At 42.5% G+C, this 21,756-nt stretch overlaps 1 protein-coding gene across 2 annotated transcripts in view; it reads right to left on the reverse strand.

Moving 5' to 3' along the window:
* Positions 1–21,756, reverse strand: part of DGKB (diacylglycerol kinase beta) — a 690,045-nt gene that overhangs the window by 443,916 nt on the left and 224,373 nt on the right. For both annotated transcript variants that reach the window (XM_038767652.1, XM_038767643.1), the window contains 2 exons: positions 11,872–11,945; positions 1,649–1,723 (listed from right to left, as the gene is read on the reverse strand). In XM_038767652.1, the coding sequence (XP_038623580.1) occupies positions 1,649–1,723; positions 11,872–11,945 (149 nt within the window). The remainder of the gene's footprint in view (positions 1–1,648; positions 1,724–11,871; positions 11,946–21,756) is intronic.

A 21,756-nucleotide genomic window follows, 5' to 3' on the forward strand; every position in this document is an offset into this window, starting at 1 on the left:
TCCTCTCCCTAACCCACCTCCTCCTCTACTGCCACTTCAGGACTTGCAGAGCATCTAAGCAATTGCATACTCATCCTCTCCCTCCCTCACAGCACTTTGATACCATTGCTTCTCCTATCTTTAATTTATTTTAATGTTTGCCTCTCTCGTGAGCCTGTAGGCTCCTTGACAGCAAGAATTTTGTCTACTAATTCTTGTGCTTTCCCAAGCACTTATATTACTCTACACGGAGTTGAGCGGTCAATCAATACTATTCATTCATTTAATCGTATTTATTGAGCACCTACTATGCGCAGTGCATTGTACTAAGCACTTGGGAAGTACATGTCAGCAACATATAGAGACGGTCCCTACCCAACAATGGTTAAGTAATTTAATGTGGTTCCTTCTTCCTCTTATTACTATATCAGCCTCCTACCATATTTCAGTCTGCTGACTGGATCATTTTTCTAAAAAAATGTTCAGTCCACGTTTCCCCACTCCTCACAGACCTCCGGTGGTTGTCCATCTGCCTCTGTATCAAATGGAAACTCCTATTGGCTTTAAAGCACTCATTTACTTTTCCCCCTTCTACTTCACCTCGCTATTCTCCCACTAAAACCTAGACTGCACAGTTTGATCATCTAATGCCAACCTACTCTCTGTACCTCAATCTCTTCTATCTCACCACTTGCCCATGTTCTGTCTCCGGCACGGACCAACCTCCATTTTCATATTCAACATATAATTCCTCTCCCCACCTCAAAGCCTTATTGAAAGCACATCTCCTCCAAGAGGCCTTCCCTGACTAAGCCCTCATTTCCTCTTTTCCCACTTCCTTCTGCATTGCCCTGACTTGCTCCCCTCATTCATCCTCCCTCCCAGATCCACAGCACATATGTATAGATCTGTAATTTATTTGTTCATATTAACGCTTGTCTTGCCCTCTAGATTGTAAGCTTATTGTGGGCAGGAAACGGTCTGTGATATTGTTGTGGTGTACTCTCCCAGGTGCTTAGTACAGTGCTCTGCACACAGTAAGCACTCAATAAATATGACTGATTGATTGAAATGCGTCCTAAGTTCTCTTGCACCAGAAATTATTTTTGAAACCTTGCCCATAGTTTTTGAAAAATGAGGAGTTCGGCCACATGGCCTAATGGAAAGCGCACATGTCTGGGAATCAGGAGACCTGGCCTCCAGTCCTGCTGGGTGACCTGGTAAAAGTAGCCCAACCTCTCTGGACCTCAGTTTCCTCATCTGTAAAATGAGAATAAAATGTACTGTGAGCCCATCTGGGATGAATACTGTGTCCAATCCAATCTTATGTTTAACTCTGCATTTAGCACATAGTAAGCACTTAACAAATGTCTTACTACAAAAATATCTCAAAATCTGGTTTTCTAGTTAGCCTTTGAGTCATTCTTTGTGTACTACATTTTTCTTCTCATTTAGAAGAAGAAGAAGAAAAGAAACACCCTGGTAACAGTATATTAGCCATTTTAAAGGATGGTATCTGTTTATGGTTTCCTTTCAGCAGTTGATATTTAATTCTCTCATACTGGTCTTTGTTGCATTCAAATCACATTATTTCTAGGTATATCAGGCAGTTTATTTAATTAAGTGGTATTAAATGAGTTAATGGTAATGATATTAGCCTGAGACTTACCCTGGCATTGGTCCACTTCCAGAAAGGCTGTACACTTGGCGAGGATTCAAAAGATACTGAAATTTTCTGTAAATTCTGTAAAGGTGGAAAAGTTTAAGAGGAAAAAAAAACCTTTTAGTGCACTAACAATTATCTTTTACTTCCGAACAAATAAATGGGAAAAACACCAAAGGGCACTGAAGCTAAAATTATTTCACATTTGTTATTTTAATTTATCCAAATACTGGATCCATATACATAGAAAAGGCTGGGCTAAAAGTAATCTTTATAAAACACATACTGAAGGAAATCATAAGAGTTTTCAGAGACCTAAGAAAGCCATCATGAAACACATATTTAGAAACAGTGAAATTTGATTTTCTAGAGTGCTGGCTATAAATATATTTTTTTCCCTATAAGCATATTTAAGGCTGGGTAGTTTTGAAAATAGATCGAATGTTTTAGACATAGCTTTTACGCAGATTAAATGTTTTCTCTAAATAAATGCTGGCAATGACTCTCTGCTTTACAAACTACTGGCCAAAATAATACCTAGGAAGAGAATGTCTTTCTATTTGCCTATTTGTGTTATTTTCTTTTTCTTGTTTCCTTTTTAATTGGCATTATGCTTTTGTCAAGAATGTGATTTTTCCATGCCTGGTGGTTCTACCCAAATGTTTACTTTTTCAAAAGTAGAGGAATTTATAAATGCTGCATTGATAGCTTATTATGTAATCCACTTTTACAGTCCTTTATCTACACCAGTGCTTACTACAGTCTTTGGCACATAATGTTTAACAAATGTCATTGTTGTTATTCTCATCATTCACAATCTCCTCATATTTAATATTCAATGCTTTGTGTGAAGATAGGTTGTTTTTTTAGTGCAGGAACCAAATGTGAATTTTATCATTATTATTACTAAAATGTGCTTAATAAATGCACTTACAATGTATTAGCCAGGAGAGAGCACTGGGGCAATTGCAAGAAAATCAAGAAAATCAACTAAGACATAGTCTTTAAAACAGTACTTGACACATAGTAAGCCCTTAAATACCACTGAGAAAAAAAAAAAGCCTTAATCGGGGAGGACATACCCACAGAATGATGCAGATGTATTTCACACACAAAAATAAATTAAAATTCAACGATCAAATTTGTCAGTGATAAAATATGCAGAGAAGCAGTACTCAGAAGGGGCAGGCTTCAAGATATCCCTTCTCCAGGGCAACAGTCTTTGGTTACAAACTTCTACAACCTTGTGAAAAGGTACCCAGGTTTCACTCTCATGCTAGAAGGTAGCCCCATGTTAGACAGGGAATGTGTCTAACCTGATTAGCTTCTGTCTACCCCAGTCCTTAGCACAATGCCTGGAACAAACTAAGCATTTAACAAATTCCATTTAAAAACAAAGGAGGAGAAAGTGTACCTTAAGTACATCAATCGATGCTATTTATTTGCGCACCTACTATCCCTTTCTGCTTCCCTCCCTTTCCATCTCTGTCACCTCCTCTTCCTCTCTTCCTTTTCTACTTCTTTCTCACTTTCACTCTCTCTTCCTGTCTCCCTATCTCTCTCTGCTCACGCCTGTTTCTCAGGCACATATTCACACCATGATTTCCAGGACAGCTGTAAAATTTAGACATCCTATTGCTATGCTCTTGCTCTTCATACAGTCCACTCTGCAAATGGATAATTCGACAAGCATTGCTGGTGGACAGAGGGCTCATTGTTTGTGATTTCCAATTGCCACCTGATAGAGGCCTGTGAGCGATCCTGATTCTGAAAGGAGTCCAATATGCCATATGTAGAAATCAGATGTCTATTACATTGAATTTTGGGCACCGTCAATGCTTTTTAGATCTTCATCTTGGTGAAAAACTAGTTGTGACATGAACATCAAAGTGTCAGACTACATGATCCATAACAATAGATAGTGTGCACTTTTTCAGGTTGACAATGAGTGACAGTAAGTTAGAGAAGCAGCGTTGCCTAGTGGATAGGTCACAGGCCTGGAAATCAGAAGGACCTGGATTCTTAATTCCCACTCCACCTCTTGTCTGCTGTGTGATCTTGGGCAAATTACTTCAGTTCTTTGGGCCTCAGTTACTTCACCTGTAAAATGGGGATTAAGACTCTGAGCCCCCTGGGGGACAGGAAATGTGTTTAACCGGGTTATCTTGTATCTACCCCAGTGCTTAGAACAGTGTCTGGCACATAGTGAGCTTTTAAATATGACAATGACCACTACTACTACGATTACTTTACCATGCATCAGAGTCCAGTGAACAAGAAAAACGCCTCAGATATCACACACAAAAAAACAAAGAGATCGTACCACAAGCACATCTTCAATCTAATGAGAGGTTATAACATTCCAGAAAATTCTTGTTTGAACAAGTGCTTGTTAAAGAGGCATGCAGGTGGGTTAGAACTTAGATCGAAAGATAATTACATACTCCCCCGCTCCCCTTCCCCTCAGTACAATGGTGTCTGCGTTTCCTCTTCCTATAATAAGGGTCTCACCGTGGGCGATACTTTACTATGTTGGATTTTCACTTGCATCTTCAAGTAGAAGTACAAATAATGTGTCTAAGAAAAATGAATCTGCTTACATGACCACAGATATGTTTTCCGTAGATGATTGACTAGTAAGAACGAGCAGCTGTGACCACCAGGCTTGACGGAAGTTAAGAGGCAAAAGATCCCGATATCCCCCAGAGACAGCCAAGAAGTTATCAGAAGCAGTGTGGCCTAATGGATAGAGCATGGGCCTGGGAGACAAAAGGGCCTGGATTCTAATCCCGGTTCAACCACTTGTCTGCTGTGGACCCTGGGTAATCACTTAACTATGGCTAACTGGGGCAGCATGGCTCAGTGGAAAGAGCATGGGCTTTGGAGTCAGAGGTCATGGGTTCAAATCCCGGCTCTGCCAATTACCAGCTGTGTGACTTTGGGCATGTCACTTAACTTCTCTGTGCCTCAGTTCCCTCATCTGTAAAACGGGGATTAAGACTGTGAGCCCCCGTGGGACAAACTGATCACCTTGTAACCTCCCTAGTGCTTAGAATAGTGCTTTGCATATAGTAAGTGCTTAATAAATGCTATTATTATTATTATTATTATTATTGTTGACTTCTCTGGGCCTCAGTTACCTCAACTGTGAAATGGGGATTAAATACCTCTTCTACCTCCTTCTTAGACTATGATAGAGATACGTTGTATCCACCCCACCACTTATAACAGTGTCTGATGGAACAGCAGCAAGGACAGGAGGGGCGGGAAGGGGGTGGATTTTCCAGCAATCACATCCTCATCTACACCAGTGATGCGAGCATGACTTCTCCAGATTTTATCCATCAGTCATATTTACTGAGCTCTTACTGTATGCAGAGCACGGTACTAGCCACTTGGGAGTCTTCTAGACTGTGAGCCCATTATTGGGTAGGGACTGTCTCTATATGCTGCCAACTTGTACTTCCCAAGCGCTTAGTACAGTGCTTTGCACACAGTAAGTGCTCAAAAAATACGACTGAATGAATACAAAGCAACAATATAACAGACACATTCCCTTCCCACAACATTCATATACTTTGCTCCTCTAGTGCTGCCATCCCTCTTACTGTTCCTCCACCTCACCTGTCTCACCGTCGACTGCTGGCCCACATCCTGCCTCCGTCCTGGAATGCCCTCCCTCCTCACATCCCACAGACAATGACTCTCCCCCTCCAAAAGCCTTATTGAAGGCACATCTCCTCCAAGGAGCACTTTTCCTCATTCCCTAATCACTTCTGCATCGCCCTGAATTCCTCCCTTTGCTCTTCCCCCCACTCTCCCAGCCTCCCAGCACTTACGTATATATCTGTCATTTTATTTATTCGTATAATGTCTGTCTCCCGTTCTCTAGACTGTGAGCTCGTTGTCGGCAGGGAATGTCACTGTTTATAGTTGTACAGTACTCTGCGCATGGTAAATGCTTAAATAAATAAGATCGAATGAATGAACAAGGTTTTCATGACTTGGGTACTCCCATCATGTCTACTGTGGGAGTGTGGATGAGGCATTACATCTGCAGAAAGCAACTTATTCATCAAGCCTGTTCATCTAGATTCATTCAATTATATTTCATTGAGCACTTACTGTGGGCAAAGCACTGTACTGTTTGGGAGAGAACAATATAACAAAACACAGACACATTCCCTGCCCACAGCGAGCTCACAGCCTAGATGTATAGTTAATGGTGGCAATTCATATAGCACAGGTTTAACTTAGCAGAGAAACAAAGTGGCTCAATGGAAAGAGCACGGGCTTGGGGGTCAGAGGTCATGGGTTCAAATTCCGGATCTGTCACTTGTCAGCTGTGTGACTTTCGGCAGGTCACTTAACTTCTCTGAGCCTCAGTTAGATCATCTGTAAAATGGGGATAATAATGATGGCATTCATTAAGCGCTTACTACATGCAAAGCACTGTTCTTTGCACTGGGGACGTTACAAGGTTATCAGGTTGTCTCACGGGGGGCTCACAGTCTTAATCCCCAATTTACAGATGAGTTAACTGAGGCACAGGGAAGTTAAGTGACTTGCCCAAAGTCACATAGCTGGCAATTGGTGGAGTTGGGATTTGAACCCATGACCCATGACTCCAAAGCCCATGCTCTTTCCACTGAGCCACGCTGCTTCTCTGTTTAACTATGTTAAACAAGTGGTGGAACTGGGATGTAGACTGTGATCCCTACGTGGGACAACCTGATCACCCTGTATCCTCCCTAGCGCTTAGAACAGTGCTTTGCACATAACGCTTAACAAATGCCATTATATATTTTTTTAACTGGCATCTGATATATTCCAAACTCACATTCACAATACAGTACATCAATCGATGGGGTTTATTCATTAGGTCATTTATTCAATTGTATTTATTGAGAGCTTACTGTGTGCACAGCACTGTACTAAGCACTTGGAAAGTACGATACAGCAATAAAGAGACAATCCCTGCCCACAACGCGCTTATGGAAAAACACTGTACCAAGCAGTTGGGAGACTATATAAAGGCACTTATATTCTTAGCACAATCAACACACATCTTTGGAAACACCGTGATTTGAACTGAATCAATTGATCATATTTATTGAGCGCTTGCTATGTGCAGATTACTGTGCTCAGCTCTTGGGAGAGTACAATTCAACAGAATTAGCAGGCACCGAAGGCCCCACATTGACCTTTTCAGCCACACACACACCAATAGGTCCTGCCACCATCAATGGAATCATCTTCAAGTTCAAAGGACAACAATATGTACAGATATGAATATATATCTATATGCCTACATATAAGCTTTTAATTAGAAGGAATTTTTTGTATGCAAATGCATATGGCATAATGCCTTACTTTCATTCTTCTATTCACTCTAATTTAGAGTGCAAATTATATAGTCTTGTTCCAATCCTTTGTAAAACTTTTTTTTTTAATCCCAAGACACCTGTACTGAATATACTTTGGGCTCTGTATCTTGTTAATGCAGTTAAGGTACCCTCAGTAGTAAGAGGGAAAACAATTTAAAAATCGTAATTTGAGCTATTACAGTTGTCTTTATTATGCAAATTAATGTCACATCTCTATGAATATTGGGACTATTTTGTTTAATAATGTGATATCTATATTTTCAAGGAAAATGCTCCCTCTTCACAGGCATACTTATTCCATACCACCATTTACTAAAAATAACTGGTTTTGTTCGTGTTAATAAGGGCACAGCTTAATGCCGATAAAGAGAGACTAAATTCTTGAAGAAAAAGTTATTTTTTTTGCTGCTTGCCAGCGGCTCGAAAAACTCATTGATTAGGGTGTAAAAATCAGAAAGCCAAGCAAATATAAGACATCTGTTAGCGAAAATGAAATGTTTGAAGAAGTAGGGGTAAAAACAAGGTTGCATTCACAAAATGTTTCCCAATCAACTGTTTTGGGAAATGACTGCATATTTTAAATATCAGTGACCATTTCAGTCCTGACCAGAATAACGTCTCATCCTCCTTTATAATAATAATGATAATAATGATGATGGCATTTATGCTGGTTCCTTTCCACACAGCCTCTTCCTGCACAGGCAGATATCGTCAAACCTCATCTGTCTCCTGAAATATTTGAGTCGTCAGTGTGGGGAAGAGAGGGACACAGAGAGCTAAGCAGCATAGTGTAGTGTCTGAAGCCCATGTTTGAGTGTCAGAAGGACCTGGGTTCTAATTCCGGCTCCATCACCTGTCTGCTATGTGACCTCGGGTAATCGCTTCACTTCTTTGTGGCCTTAGTTCATCTGCAAATTGGCTGCAAATTGGGGATTGAGACTATGAGCCCCAAATGGGACAGGGACTGTCCAACCTGATTTGATTTTACCATCCAGGTGCAGCGCCTGGCCATTGTAAGGGCTTAACAAATTCCACCGTTATTATTATCTGTCGACTCCTGTTGCCTTGGAAATGACTCCTCCTTCCTCTCTCCCCCAGCTCTGCACCTCAGTGTGTCATGGAAAGGAGTGATAGGGCATTTCTACATTCCTGACTGGACCCTGTCTGAGACTGTGAGCCCGCTGTTGGGTAGGGACCGTCTCTATATGTTGCCAACTTGTACTTCCCAAGCGCTTAGTACAGTGCTGTGCACACAGTAAGTGCTCAATAAATACGATTGAATGAATGAATGAACATCTCAGCACATGCTGTACCTCAGGGAACAGCTCACCCCAAATCTACCATCTCTCTATATGTGAATCCACTTGTAACATTACACTAATAGTTAAAATTAGAAGCATTCAAGGTGTATTCATTAACTGTTACAATTACCGGCTATTCTTCCTAACCTATTGGCAATAGAAAAATTCACTGACTATTCATAATAATAATAATCATTTTGGCATTTGTTAAATGCTTACTATGTGCCAAGCACTATACCAAACACTGGGATAGATACAAGATAATCGGATTGGACGCAGTCTTTGTCCCATATAGGGCCCCCAAGTCTCAATCCCTATTTTACAGATGAGGTAACTGAGACCCAGAGAAGTTAAGTGACTTATTCATTCATTTAATAGTATTTATTAAGTGCTTACTGTGTGAAGAGCACTCTACGAAGCACTTGGGAAAGTACAATACAGCAATGAAGAGCGACAATCCCTGCGCACAATGAGCTCACAGTCTAGAGGTGTGGGAAACAGACATCAATAAAAATAAACAGACAGCAATATAAATAAACTAAATTGCAGATATATACAAAAGTGCTGTGGGGAAGAGACAGGGGGCAAGAGAAAAGGGAGTGAGTCAGGGCAAGGCAGAAGGGAGTGGGAGTTGAGAAAAAGCGAGGCTTAGTTTGTGAAGGCCTCTTGGAAGAGATCTGCCTTCAATAAGGCTTTGAAGTTGGGGGGAGAGTAATTGTCTCTCAGATTTGAGGAAGGAGGGCATTCCAGGCCAGAGGCAGGATGGCTAAGGGTTGATGGGAGACATCCGAGATCGAGGTACTAGATACAAAATAATCAAATCAAATCCACTGTACCTCGTTCTTGCCTATCCCGCCGTCGACCCCCGGCTCACGTCCTCCCCCTGGCCTGGAATGCCCTCCCTCCACACATCCGCCAAGCTAGCTCTCTTCCTCCCTTCCAGGCCCTACTGAGAGCTCACCTCCTCCAGGAGGCCTTCCCAGAGTGAGCACCCTTTTTCCTCTCCTCCTCCCCATCCTCCCGCCCTACCTTCTTCCCCTCCCCACAGCACCTGTATATATGTTTGTATAGATTTATTACTCTATTTTACTTGTACAGATTTACTATTCTACTCATTTTGTTAATGATGTGCATTTAGCTTTAATTCTATTTGTTCTGACGACTTGACACCTGTCCACATGTTTTGTTTTGTTGTCTGTCTCCCCCTTCTAGACTGCGAGCCCGTTGTTGGGTAGGGACCATCTCTATATGCTGCCAACTTGTACTTCCCAAGTGCTTAGTACAGTGCTCTGCACACAGTAAGTGCTCAATAAATACGATTTAATGAGTGAATGAATGAATCCAGTTCCTGTCTCATGTGGAGGTCACAGTCAATATTACAGCATGTTACACCCGGCTTAGGGAAAACCCACCCTATAGGTGCACAAAAACACATCCTGGGTGTCACCAAGGAAACACAACCTCCCTGGACCCCTTCCACATGTTCTCTAACCGAAGCAGGTCTCGGCCTACTTCGAACGGAGAGTCACCGGGCAACAGGGACGGCTCTAGCAACAGTGCCAACCAAGGACTGCATTGCCTGGCAACATGAAGAAAGCACTCTTCCGCACACCTGACGACAGGGTCCAACAAAGCCTATGCTACTAGGCGGTGCAATCAATCAGAGGACTTTGCTGCGTAGCCCAGCACTGGGACAGACCGAGGCCTGCATTGCCGGACAATGGAATGGGAGTGTTTTACTGTACATCCTAGTGACAAGGCTAACCAAGGCCTGCATTGCTAGGTAGCATCACAGGAATGCTTTGCTGCTCACTCCAGCAATGGGCCAAAGGTCAGCAATGGGAGGCTGCACAGGTTTCTGAGTCCTCGGTGGCCTAGTGGGTAGAGCCCAAGCCTGGAAATCACAAGGATTTGGGTTCCAATCCCAGCCCCGCCGCCTGTACTTGTCTGCTTTGTGACCTTTGGCAAGTCGCTTCACTTCTCTGAGTCTCAGTTCCCTCTGTAAAATGGGGATTAAGACTGTGAGTCCCACGTTGGACAGGGACTATGTCCAACCTGATTAGCTTGTATCTGGCCCAGTGCTTAGAACAGTGCTTGACATATAGTAGGCATTTAAAAACTAAACTTCTCACTGTGCCTTGCTCTCACCTGTCTCGCCGCCGACCCCTAGCCCATGTCCTGTCTCTGGCCTGGAACACCCTCTAATCCAACATACAATGCCTCTCCCTCCTTTCAAAGCCTTATTGAAGGCACATCTCCTCCAAGAGGCCTCCCCAGAAGAAGCCCCACTTTTCCTCATCTCCACCTCCCTTCTGCATCACCCCAACTAGCTCTCTTTACTCTTCCCCCCTCCCAGCCTGAAGCACTTACGAAAATATCTGTAATTTTATTTATTTGCATTGATGTTCATTTCCCCATCTCTAGACTTTGGGCAGAGAATGCCACTGTTTATTGTTGTATTGCATTTTCCCAAGCGCTTAGTCCAGTGCTCTGCATGCAGTAAGTGCTCAATAAATATGATTGAATGAATGAATGGGTCTTATAAAATGGGATTTAGAGTTCAGTTCATTCATTCAATTGTATTTATTGAGTGCTTACTGTGTGCAGAGCACTGTACTAAGCGCTTAGGAAGTACAAGTTGGCGACATATAGAGACGGTCCCTACCCAACAGCAGGCTCACAGTCTAGAATTTGCCTCCAAACCCCCAAAATGGATCTGATGCCATCAGGATGTGCTTTGCACGTAAACACTATGGAGTCCTGTGACTCTTGGAGGCTATGCTCTCTGCCAGTTGAGAGCAAGGTCAATATTTAATATCACTTTGATGCCTTCTATTTCTCCATAAAAAGATGGGACTTGAGACAGAGAAGAAAAGATTTTTATTTTCAATCTACCCTTTCAGGTTACAGATAAGGCTGTATTGTTTGATGTATCTTATGTTCAACAAAAAGGGTCATGAGCACTGTATCTCCTTTAAGATTAACTGTGGGAAAATGATAATGTTGAACCCATGATCAGTCTTTCTGTGTCCTTGAGATGAAGCCTGTGATCTGGGGATTATTTTAATAACTGCAACAATTGTCAGCTGTGTGACTTTGGGAAAGTCACTTAACTTCTCTATGCCTCAGTTCGCTCATCTGTAAAATGGGGATTAAGACTGTGAGCCCCACGTGAGACAACCTGATCACCTTGTATCCCTCAGCACTTAGAACAGTGCTTTGCACGTAGTAAATGCTTAACAAATACTATTATTATTATTATTATTGTTATTATTATTATTATTAGCGAGATTTTTATTGCCAATTGCATCTATGATAAGAGGAAATAAAAGTAGAACCTTTCCTGGGCCAGAGTACATTTCACCACCACCAAATGTTGAGAAGGTAAATATTCCAAAGCATACTTTTTTAAAACATAAATTAAATGATAATTTTGTGACTGAAATGCCCAGAATTTATAGCTTTAAGCATGTTATGCTACATTTCCAATGCCTTCAACTTCACCTGATCCAAGGAGGAAAAAAAATAAATGGATCCATACCTTTCTCCTTGTTTCCCTCCACTTTTGGGGTTGACAAATACTAAAAGTGGATGAGTGCCTGGGACAGGAGTGATCTAGAAGAAAAATCGGACATGGTCACATTAGAATATAAACTCTGAAGGCACCGAAAGTTTATTCTGCTTCTATCAATCAATGGTCAATGGGATTCACTGATCACTTATTAATTCAATCAATCATATTTACTGAGCACTTATTGTGTGCAGAGGGCTGTACTAAGCACTCGGAAAGTACAATTCAGCAATAAAGAGAGACAATCCCTGCCCACACTAGGCTTACAGTCTAGTAGGGGAGAGACATACATCAAAACAAGTAAACAGACTTCAATATAAATAGAATTATAGATATGTACATATATACACAAGTGCTGTGGGGTGGGGAGGGGTAGAGAAAAAGGAGAGAGTTGAGGCAACAGAGAGGGGAGGGGGAGCTGAGAAAAATGGGGGCTTAGTCTGGGAAGGTCTCTTGGAGTCTAACTGTGCACTCTGCACCTACTGTGTGCAAAGCACTATGCTAAGTACTTGGGAGTGTATAATACATCAATCAGTAGACATATCCCATGCCCATAAAGAGCTTACAATCTATTTAAATTTTCCTATGATGAGTATAGTGCCATGTACTCAGGGGATCGCCAACTGAATGATTTAGAATTGGTAAATCTTTAAATCTCTTACTTCAAAATGCAGGTACCTATTGATTGTCCATGTTGACAGAGATAAGATGGATAATTGCAATCCTCCTTTAATTCCCAAACCTTATTTTGGCCCTCCATTCATCCACCTCCTCCCACTCACCCCTTTCCCAACTGAATGAATTATAATTTCACCTCTCCTCTGATGGAGATCTGCGGGGGTAGTGAAATGTGGGTTGGGGGAAAAGCGATTAGGGGAGGAAGTAATGAGAAGAAGCAAGGTGAATCGGTAATAAGGAGTCTGAATAACCCATCAATCTGGCCCTGAATAGCAAAGCACATACTAGGCAAAATTTTGAAAATAGGTTACCACACTAAGACTAAGGTATCATAGTGTGTCTACCACCACAGGGGGTCTAATGGACAGAGCATGGGCCTTGGAATCAGAAGGACCTGGGTTCTAATCCCAGTTCCACCACATGTCTGCTGGGTGACCTTGGGCAAGTCACTTAACTTCTGTGGGCCTCAGCTACCTCATCTGTACAATGGGGTTGGAGACCGTGAATCCCATGTGGGACAGGGACCGTGTCCAACCTGATTAACTTGAGAAGCAGCATGGCTCAGTGGAAAGAACACAGGTTGGGAGTCAGAGGTCATGGGTTCTAGTCCCAGCTCCGCCACTTGTCTGCTGTGTAACCTTGGGCAAGGCATTTAACTTTTCTGTGCCTCAGTTCCCTCATATGGAAAATGGGGATTAAGACTGTGAGCCCCATGAGGGACAACGTGGCTACCTTGTATCTCCCCCAGCACTTACAACAGTGTGTGGCACATAGTAAGTGCATAATAATAATAATAATAATAATAATAGCATTTGTTAAGCGCTAACTATGCACCAAGCACTGTTCTAAGCGCTGGGGGGGATACAATCAATCAATCAATCGTATTTATTGAGTGCTTACTGTGTGCAGAGCACTGTACTAAGCGCTTGGGAAGTACAAGTTGGGAACATGTAGAGACAGTCCCTACCCAACAGTGGGCTCACAGTCAGGTGATCAGGTTATCCCACGTGGGGCTCCCAGTCTTAATCCCCATTTTACAGATGAGGGAACTGAGGCTCAGAGAAGTTAAGTTACTTGCCCACAGCCAATAAGTGGTGGAGCCGGGATTAGAACCCACGATCTCTGACTCCCAAGCCTGTGCCCTTTCCACTGAGCCATGCTGCTTCTCTAATACCATAATAATAAATACCATCATTATTATTACTAACTTCTATCTACTGCAGCACTTAGAACAGTTCTTGGCACACAGGAAGTGCTCAACAAGTACCACAATTGTTAATTATTATCACTCTTATACCATAAGCACTAAGTATTTAGTACAGTACCCTGCATAACTTAAGTGCATAATAAGTACTGTTGGTTGATTGATTGTTTTAGACACAAGTTGGTTATGTTCACCCAGATGACAAGAAGAGGTTGAATTTAAAGAACTGCCCTGAATGCAGGGTCAGTGTTTGTGTCTCTTCAGTTTAGCCTCCCAGTCTACACAAGAGCTCCGTAGTCCTACTTCGGTTTGGCTTGGAGTGTGGCCACACCTAAAAATTCTCTTCCTTTGACATAGAGTTTGGGGCTCAGGTTAAACCAGGAATACTAGAACCAGGAATATCCACTTGCCATAGTGGAAAGAACCCAGGCCTGGAATTCAGAGGACCTGGTTTCTAATCCCAGCTCTGCCATGCACTTGCTGGCAGTCCACTGGGTAAGTTATGTCATTTCTCTGTGCCTCAGTTTCACCATCTGTAAAATGGTAACTGCATCTGATCTGATGATCCTGTATCTGTACAATGCTTGGCACATAGTAGGGACTTCACAAAAACTACAATTGGAATTATTATCATCCTCTCCAACTCCCACCCCTCAGACCAGCCAGTTGATGGGTAACGGGACAAGAGTCCCCTAGCTTCAAGGCAGTTGCAGCCAGAAAATTTCTAAACCACCCCCGCCTGACAGGCCTTTGGAAATCCAGAAACCTTCATCCAGAGTTGTGAGCTTATACATATGAAGTCCCTAAAAAACTCTCAAACAGGGAAAGAGAAAATACTTCAACACGTCACACAATAGGTGACTACCAACCACCTGATCACTCGGTGGTAGGGATTGAGTGTTTACTGCATGCAGAACATCGTACTACTTGGGAAAGTAAAATGTAACAGTAGTGGTTTCCTGCCCACAAGGAGCTTACAGTGACAGTTTCATTGTCTGTAGAGTTGACTGTAGGGATTGTATGATTTGGTACTTAATCTGGAGTAATGGTACCTCTTTGAATAATAGTGATAATTGTGGTTTTGGTATGCACTTATTGTGCGCCCAACACTACTAAATGCTGGGATAGATACAAGATAATCAGGTCCCACATGAGGCTCACACTCTAAGTAGGAGGAAGGACAGGTACTGAATCCTCATTTTGCAGAAGAGGGAACTGAGAGACATTAAGTGACAAGTACTTAAAAAATTCCATTTAAAAAAAAAAAAAGCCACAGCAGGTATCTGATGGAGGCAGGATTAGAACCCAGGTCCTCTGATTTCCAGGCCTATGTTCTTTCCCCTTTCGAAATGACATACCCAATGACTGTTATCATCATCAACATCAGTATTTATTGAGCACTTATGTGCACAACACTCCACTAAATGGGTGAGTAGAATATCTGAATCTTTTTTGTTATTGTTTTGGGTTTTTTTTATCCTAATTATTAAGTGCTTACTATGTGCCAAGCACTGTCCTAGGCACTGTCATAGATACCAACTACTCAGTAGAGACACAGTCCATTTCTCACATAGGGCTCACAGTCTGAAAGCCCATCTTCTAGACTGCGAGCCCGCTGTTGGGCAGGGACCGTCTCTATATGTTTCCAACTTGTACTTCCCAAGCACTTCGTACAGTGCTCTGCACACAGTAAGCACTCAATAAATACGATTGAATGAATTTTACAAAGTAACCGAGGTCTAGAAAGGTAAGTGACTTGTCCAAGGTTACACAGCAGACAAGTGGCAGACCTGGGATTGGAAGTACTTCCCTATTTCTTCCTAGTTCTTAATTCTTCCTAATTCCCCAATTTTCCCCTTTACCTTTCTTCCTAAAACAAAAAGTTGCCTTTCTGATTCCCTTGCTTCTGGCTTCTTCTGAAGGTTAGAGGAGAAATAAGGAAGTCCTGGAAGGACCACTTAGATTGGAGAAGCCATGCTGAAAGCTCCAACCCTTCTTAAGAGGTTGCACTGGATTTTGCTTATTTCCCTCCTCAACACCCAACTCCTTCAAAGCTCTTCACTCTCTTCCACTTGCCCTTTCGTTCCTGTCACCTACTCGCCTCCGGCTCTCCGCACAAGCGGATCGGCGGGCCCGAAATACTCGTTCCTTCCTTCTTCTCCACATCAACTTTACTCTGTATCTTTGAAACCCCTTATGAAAGCTGTCGACTGGAAAAACATGACCTAGTTCACTCTTCTGTCCCTGACAACAGGGCAAGAAGGGTAGAAAACTATGAAGATGGAAGAAAAGACAATTTCCCGTTATGTCTCTCCAACTTTTTTTGGACCGGAGAGCAAACCGATCTAGAGAAGGAGGATTCATTTAGCTTTGATTCAGGTAGAGTGGAACTAACAAATTTCAATTACTCAATATTGAAAATCAGAATCGGGGTTTTTGTTGAGCGCTGGGATAGATACATGTCAATCAGGTCAGACAAAGACCCTGTCCCACATGGAGGTCAAACCTCAGTGGGAGGGAGAACACAACATCAATCCCCATTTTCTTGATGAGGTAACTGAAGCCCAAAGAAGTTAAAGAAGCCCAAATCCCAAAGCCAAAGCCCAAAGAAGATGCAGAGAAGCAGTGTGGCTCAGTGAAAAGAGCCCGGGCTTTGGAGTCAGAGGTCAGGGGTTCAAATCCAGGCTCTGTCAATTGTCAGCTGTGTGACTTTGGGCAAGTCACTTCACTTCTCTGGGCCTCAGTTACCTCATCTGTAAAATGGGAATTAAGACTGTGAGCCCCCCGTGGGACAACCTGATCACCTTGTAACCTCCCCAGCGTTTAGAACAGTGCTTTGCACATAGTAAGTGCTTAATAAATGTCATTATTATTATTATTATTATTAAATGACTTTCTCCAAGTCACATGACACCAAGTGATGGAGTCGAGATTAGAACCCAGGTCCCCTGACTCCTGGGCCCTTGCTCTTTCCACTGGTGCCTGCTACTTCACACTAGAATGGGCCACCAGAGAAACATAAAGCATTCACATTCACGCAAACATGACAAATAATAATAATGGCATTTGTTAAGTGTTTACTACGTGAAAAGCACTGTTCTAAGCGCTGGGAGGGATACAAGGTGATCAGGTTGTCCCATGTGGAGCTCACAGTCTCAATCCCCATCTTCCAGATGAAGTAACTGAGGCACAGAGAAGTTAAGTGACTTGCCCAATGTCACACAGCAGACAAATGGTGGAGCCGGGATTAGAACCTATGACCTCTGAGTCCCAAGCCCGGGCTCTTTCCACTGAGCCATGCTGCTTCTATGGAACCTGGGGCAATACAACTGCCCTCAATAAATATTATGAGAGATGTTTAAAGGTATAAGATCATCGTGGACATGAAATGGGTCATCAATCAATCAATCATATTTATTGAGCGCTTACTGTGTGCAGAGCACTGTACTAAGCGCTTGGGAAGTACAAGTTGGCAACCTATAGAGACAGTCCCTACCCAACAGTGGGCTCACAGTCTAAAAGGGGGAGACAGAGAACAAAACCAAACATACTAACAAAATAAAATAAATAGAATAGATATGTACAGGTAAAATAAATAAATAAATAGAGTAATCATCTGCATATCTTGTACTTCCCAAGCACCTACTACAGGGAAGCAGCGTGGCTCAGTGGAAGGAGCCCGGGCTTTGGAGTCAGAGGTCATGGGTTCAAATCCCGGCCCCACCAATTGTCAGCTGTGTGACGTTGGGCAAGTCACTTCACTTCTCTGGGCCTCAGTTCCCTCATCTGTAAAATGGGGATGAAGACTGTGAGCCCCCCCGTGGGACAACCTTATCACCTTGTAACCTCCCCAGTGCTTAGAACAGTGCTTTGCACATTCTAAGTGCTTAATAAATGTCATTATTATTATTATTATTATTATAGTGCATCACTCTCTGTGCATACATGCTCAACAGATAGCACTGCAACCTCTACAATAGGATGAAAGTCTTCCACAAAAATGTTCAGGTCATGTTTCACCACTCCTCAAGAAACTCCGGTGTTTGTCCATCCACCTCTGCATCAAACAAAAACTCCTCACCATTGGCTTTGAAGCCCTCAATCACTTTGTGCCCTCCTATTTCACCTAGCTACTCTCCTACTACAAGCCAGCCTGTACACTTCTCTCCTCTAATGCTAACCTTCTCACTGTGCCTTGATATAATAATAATAATAATAATAATAATAATAATAATAATAATAATGGTATTTGTTAAACTCTTACTATGTGAAAAGCACTGTTCTAAGCGCTGGGAAGGTTACAAGGTGATCAGGTTGTCCCGGGGGGGGGGGCTCACAGTTTTAATCCCCATTTTTACAGATGAGGTAACTGAGGCACAGAGGAGTGAAGTGACTTGCCCAAAGTCACACAGCTGACAGTTGGCAGAGCCGAGATTTGAACCCCTGACCTCTGACTCCAAAGCCCAGGCTCTTTCCACTGAGCCACATCGCCACCGGCCCCTCATCCACATATCGCCTCTCGTCTGGAATGCCCTCCCTCCTCAAACCTGACAGATAATTATTCTCCCCCACTTCAAAACCTTATTGAAGGCACATCTCCTCCAAGAAACCTTCTCTAACCTCCCCTTTCCTCTTCTCCCACTCCCTTCTGCATCACCCCGACTTGGTCCCTTTGTTCTTCCCCCCTCCCAGCCCCACGGCACTTATGTACAGATCAGTAATTTATTTATTTATTTTAATGTCTGTCTTTGTCTCCACCTCTCTAGACTGTAAGCTCGTTGTGGGTAGTGAAGATGTCTGTTTATTGTTGTATTGCACTCTCTCGAGCACTTAATACGGTGAGCTGCACACAGGAAGCATTCAGTCAATATGATTGAATGAATGAAATGAATCCAAATGTCTGGTTTTCATTCCTGAAGGTTGCCAGGTTTTGTTTTGGGAAAGGGATTCATGAAAATATCCTACTAAAATATCTCAAAAGAGTTCAACAATGGAAAACAACACGTGAGGGCTACGCAGTATTTCAAGACTGCTGAGGTCAGGCCTGGACCACATCAGCATTAGCAAACAGAACATAGTAGAGGGATGAATCTTATCAGAAGTTTTTTAACATGAAGCCTTAACCACCACCACCAACCTTGTCCTAGCAAACATATTTGAAAATGTTTCAGGTCTCTTAATTGTACTTATTTTTTTTTCTTTCCCAACCATCACCAGACAGGCTCAGTTAAGAGGCACTGACGTGGAAGAAGAAATTGAGGATATATTTATCACACTGCATGTGTCACTAAATGAGAGGGTTCTGCTAAGCGTGCTGGGAGGATGGAATTCAAAACAACCCTGTAAATTAACAGAAGTGGTCAGTAGGAGGAAACAGGAGTACAGTCTGGGGGAATCAAAATAAATCACATAAAATGGAGGGTAGAGAAAGTTGAACTAATCCAAATAGGATCTGGGGGAGTCACAGTCAACAATGAGTAGAATAAGCAGCAGCCTGAGGATTATTCCTAAAAGCCAACATGATGCCGGTGTATTATAACTGAAATAAGAGAGGATTACGGTACAAAGCTTAATGCTTTTTTTCATGGTATTTGTTAAACCCTTATTATGTGTCAGGCACTGGACTAAGCACTGGGGTAGATATTCATTCATTCATTCAATCACATTTATTAATAATAATAATAATAATGATGATGGCATTTATTAAGCGCTTACTATGTGCAAAGCACTGTTCTAAGCGCTGGGGAGGTTACAAGGTGATCAGGTTGTCCCACGGGGGGCTCTCAGTCTTAATCCCCATTTTACAGATGAGGGAACTGAGGCCCAGAGAAGTTAAGTGACTTGCCCAAAGTCACACAGCTGACAATTGGCAGAGCTAGGATTTGAACCCATGACCTCTGACTCCAAAGCCCGGGCTCTTTCCACTGAGCCACACTGCTTCTTATTAAGCACTTATTATGGGCAGAGCACTGTATTAAGTGCTCGGAAGAGTATAATACAACAATAAGCAGACACATTCCCTGCCCACGACTAGCTTACAGTCTAGAGGACGAGTTTACAGTCTAAATGTAAGAGTACCTGTCCAACATAGTACTTCAAGTCTTAATCTCTATTTCACTGATGAGGTTAACTGTGGCACAGAGAAGTTAAGTGAATTGCCAAGATTACACAGCATAAATTCGTTCATTCACTCAATTGTATTTATTGAGTGCTTACTGTGTGCAGAGCACTGTACTAAGCGCTTGGGAAGTACAAGTCGACAACACATAGAGACGGTCCCTACCCAACAACGGGCTCAAAGTCTAGAAGCGGGAGACAGACAACAAAACAAAGCATGTAGACAGGTGTCAAAATCAAAATAAATGGGACTAGAATCCAGGTCCTCCAACTCCCTCCAACTCCCAAGCCCATGCTCCTTCCACTAAGCCACGCTGCTTCTTCTCTGCTCTCCAACAGCCTGGCCTGTCTTCGATCACTGGGCTCAATTTTGGTGAAAAAAACAGAAGGTCCCCAGGAGACCAACCGAAAGAATTAAGGGGATAGAAAATATTCCCTTTGAGATCGGTTAAAGGAATCAAATTCATTCAGGCCTGGAGAAGAGACGTGAGGGTGACAGAACAGATCTTCGAATGCAGCAAGAGGCTCTTTAGGGGAGCTGTTGATCATGTGAACTCGCCGACAAAGATTTAAAAGAAGGAATAGGATTGAGTTGAAGCAGGAGAGAATGCATGGCCCTAAAGAGGAGCACCTTGAGAGTAACTGAAGAAGTATCTGGAAAAGGAAAGTCAAGAAGTGACCTTCTCTGGAGGACTTCAAAACCATCTGCCCTGGAGGTACAAGACCAGAGAATTTCTTGAGATGCTCTCTGGCTCTTTGATTCTTCTCTCGTAGGAATTTCAATAAGAGGACCACGTGGAAAGGACCTGAGGGATAACCCTCCCCAACACCCAGTGGCAAAAGCCCTAATATTCTGAATAATAAGAAGCTCTGCCACTCTCTAGCGTGGATGCTGAAGCGGATAAGCTCAAAAAATGTCAAACGGATATTCTCTTCTCCTAAAAACAACGCGCTGGGTACTGGAATCACTTCATTATAGGCTTCATGTTCAAAATAACTGAAAATAGGAACTTTTTATTCTGCGCTCTAGGCATAGGCATGGCTGAAACAAAATGGCAGATCTGGGGGGCTTTTCTCAGCAAGAGTCAGCCATCCTTGCATGGACCGGGCAAAGATTCCTGACCTATGCAATGCAGCTTTAAGCCACTCTTGCGTTTCTCTACATATATTCTCAGACGAGAACTGCTCAAAAACTTTTCTCCTTCTTAATCTATTTTAATCACGCCTGGCTATTTATTGCCATTCCAGCGATGTTTGTTCCTGTGTATTAAGAGTAAACCCATGGTGCTTTAGCTCTGACAAAGATGGAGTACCTAACTACCTCTATTTGAAGTCCCTGGGGACTGAGGTTAATTAATGAGACTCATCCTAAGGTTATACATGATCTATTACTTCCTCTAATTAGAAATAATAATCCTGATCATTATGCTGGTTAGCTAGAAAGAAATAAGATGAATGTGCCTAACTATGATTAATAGTCTTCTCTAAGAAACGGAGATCTCTACTGTCATGGAGATATCTGCAAACTCTGCTGCGACTCAAAGCTTTTCCAGAATATTTATACTTTTATGAAATGTACTGATGAATCTCATTTTCTACCAGGTTTTTTTTTTTCCTGAATTACTGGAAAAATACGATCCTTTTCACTTGCGATCAATATACCAATACGGGCAAGGTAGAAAACAACCTCCTTCACTTTGGTGAAAAGGTGGGGATGTTCCATTCCCAGCCCCCCCATCAAAATGCACTGTTTTCTAAATTGCATTTCTCTAAATTATGAGAAGATTTCCATGCATTTCGGTCCGTTCGATTAAGTTATGAACTTATTACTGCATGAGGTCATTCGCTAATTTAAA

This window comes from Tachyglossus aculeatus, chromosome 2 (genome assembly GCF_015852505.1).
Source record: "Tachyglossus aculeatus isolate mTacAcu1 chromosome 2, mTacAcu1.pri, whole genome shotgun sequence".
Classification (NCBI taxonomy): domain Eukaryota; kingdom Metazoa; phylum Chordata; class Mammalia; order Monotremata; family Tachyglossidae; genus Tachyglossus; species Tachyglossus aculeatus.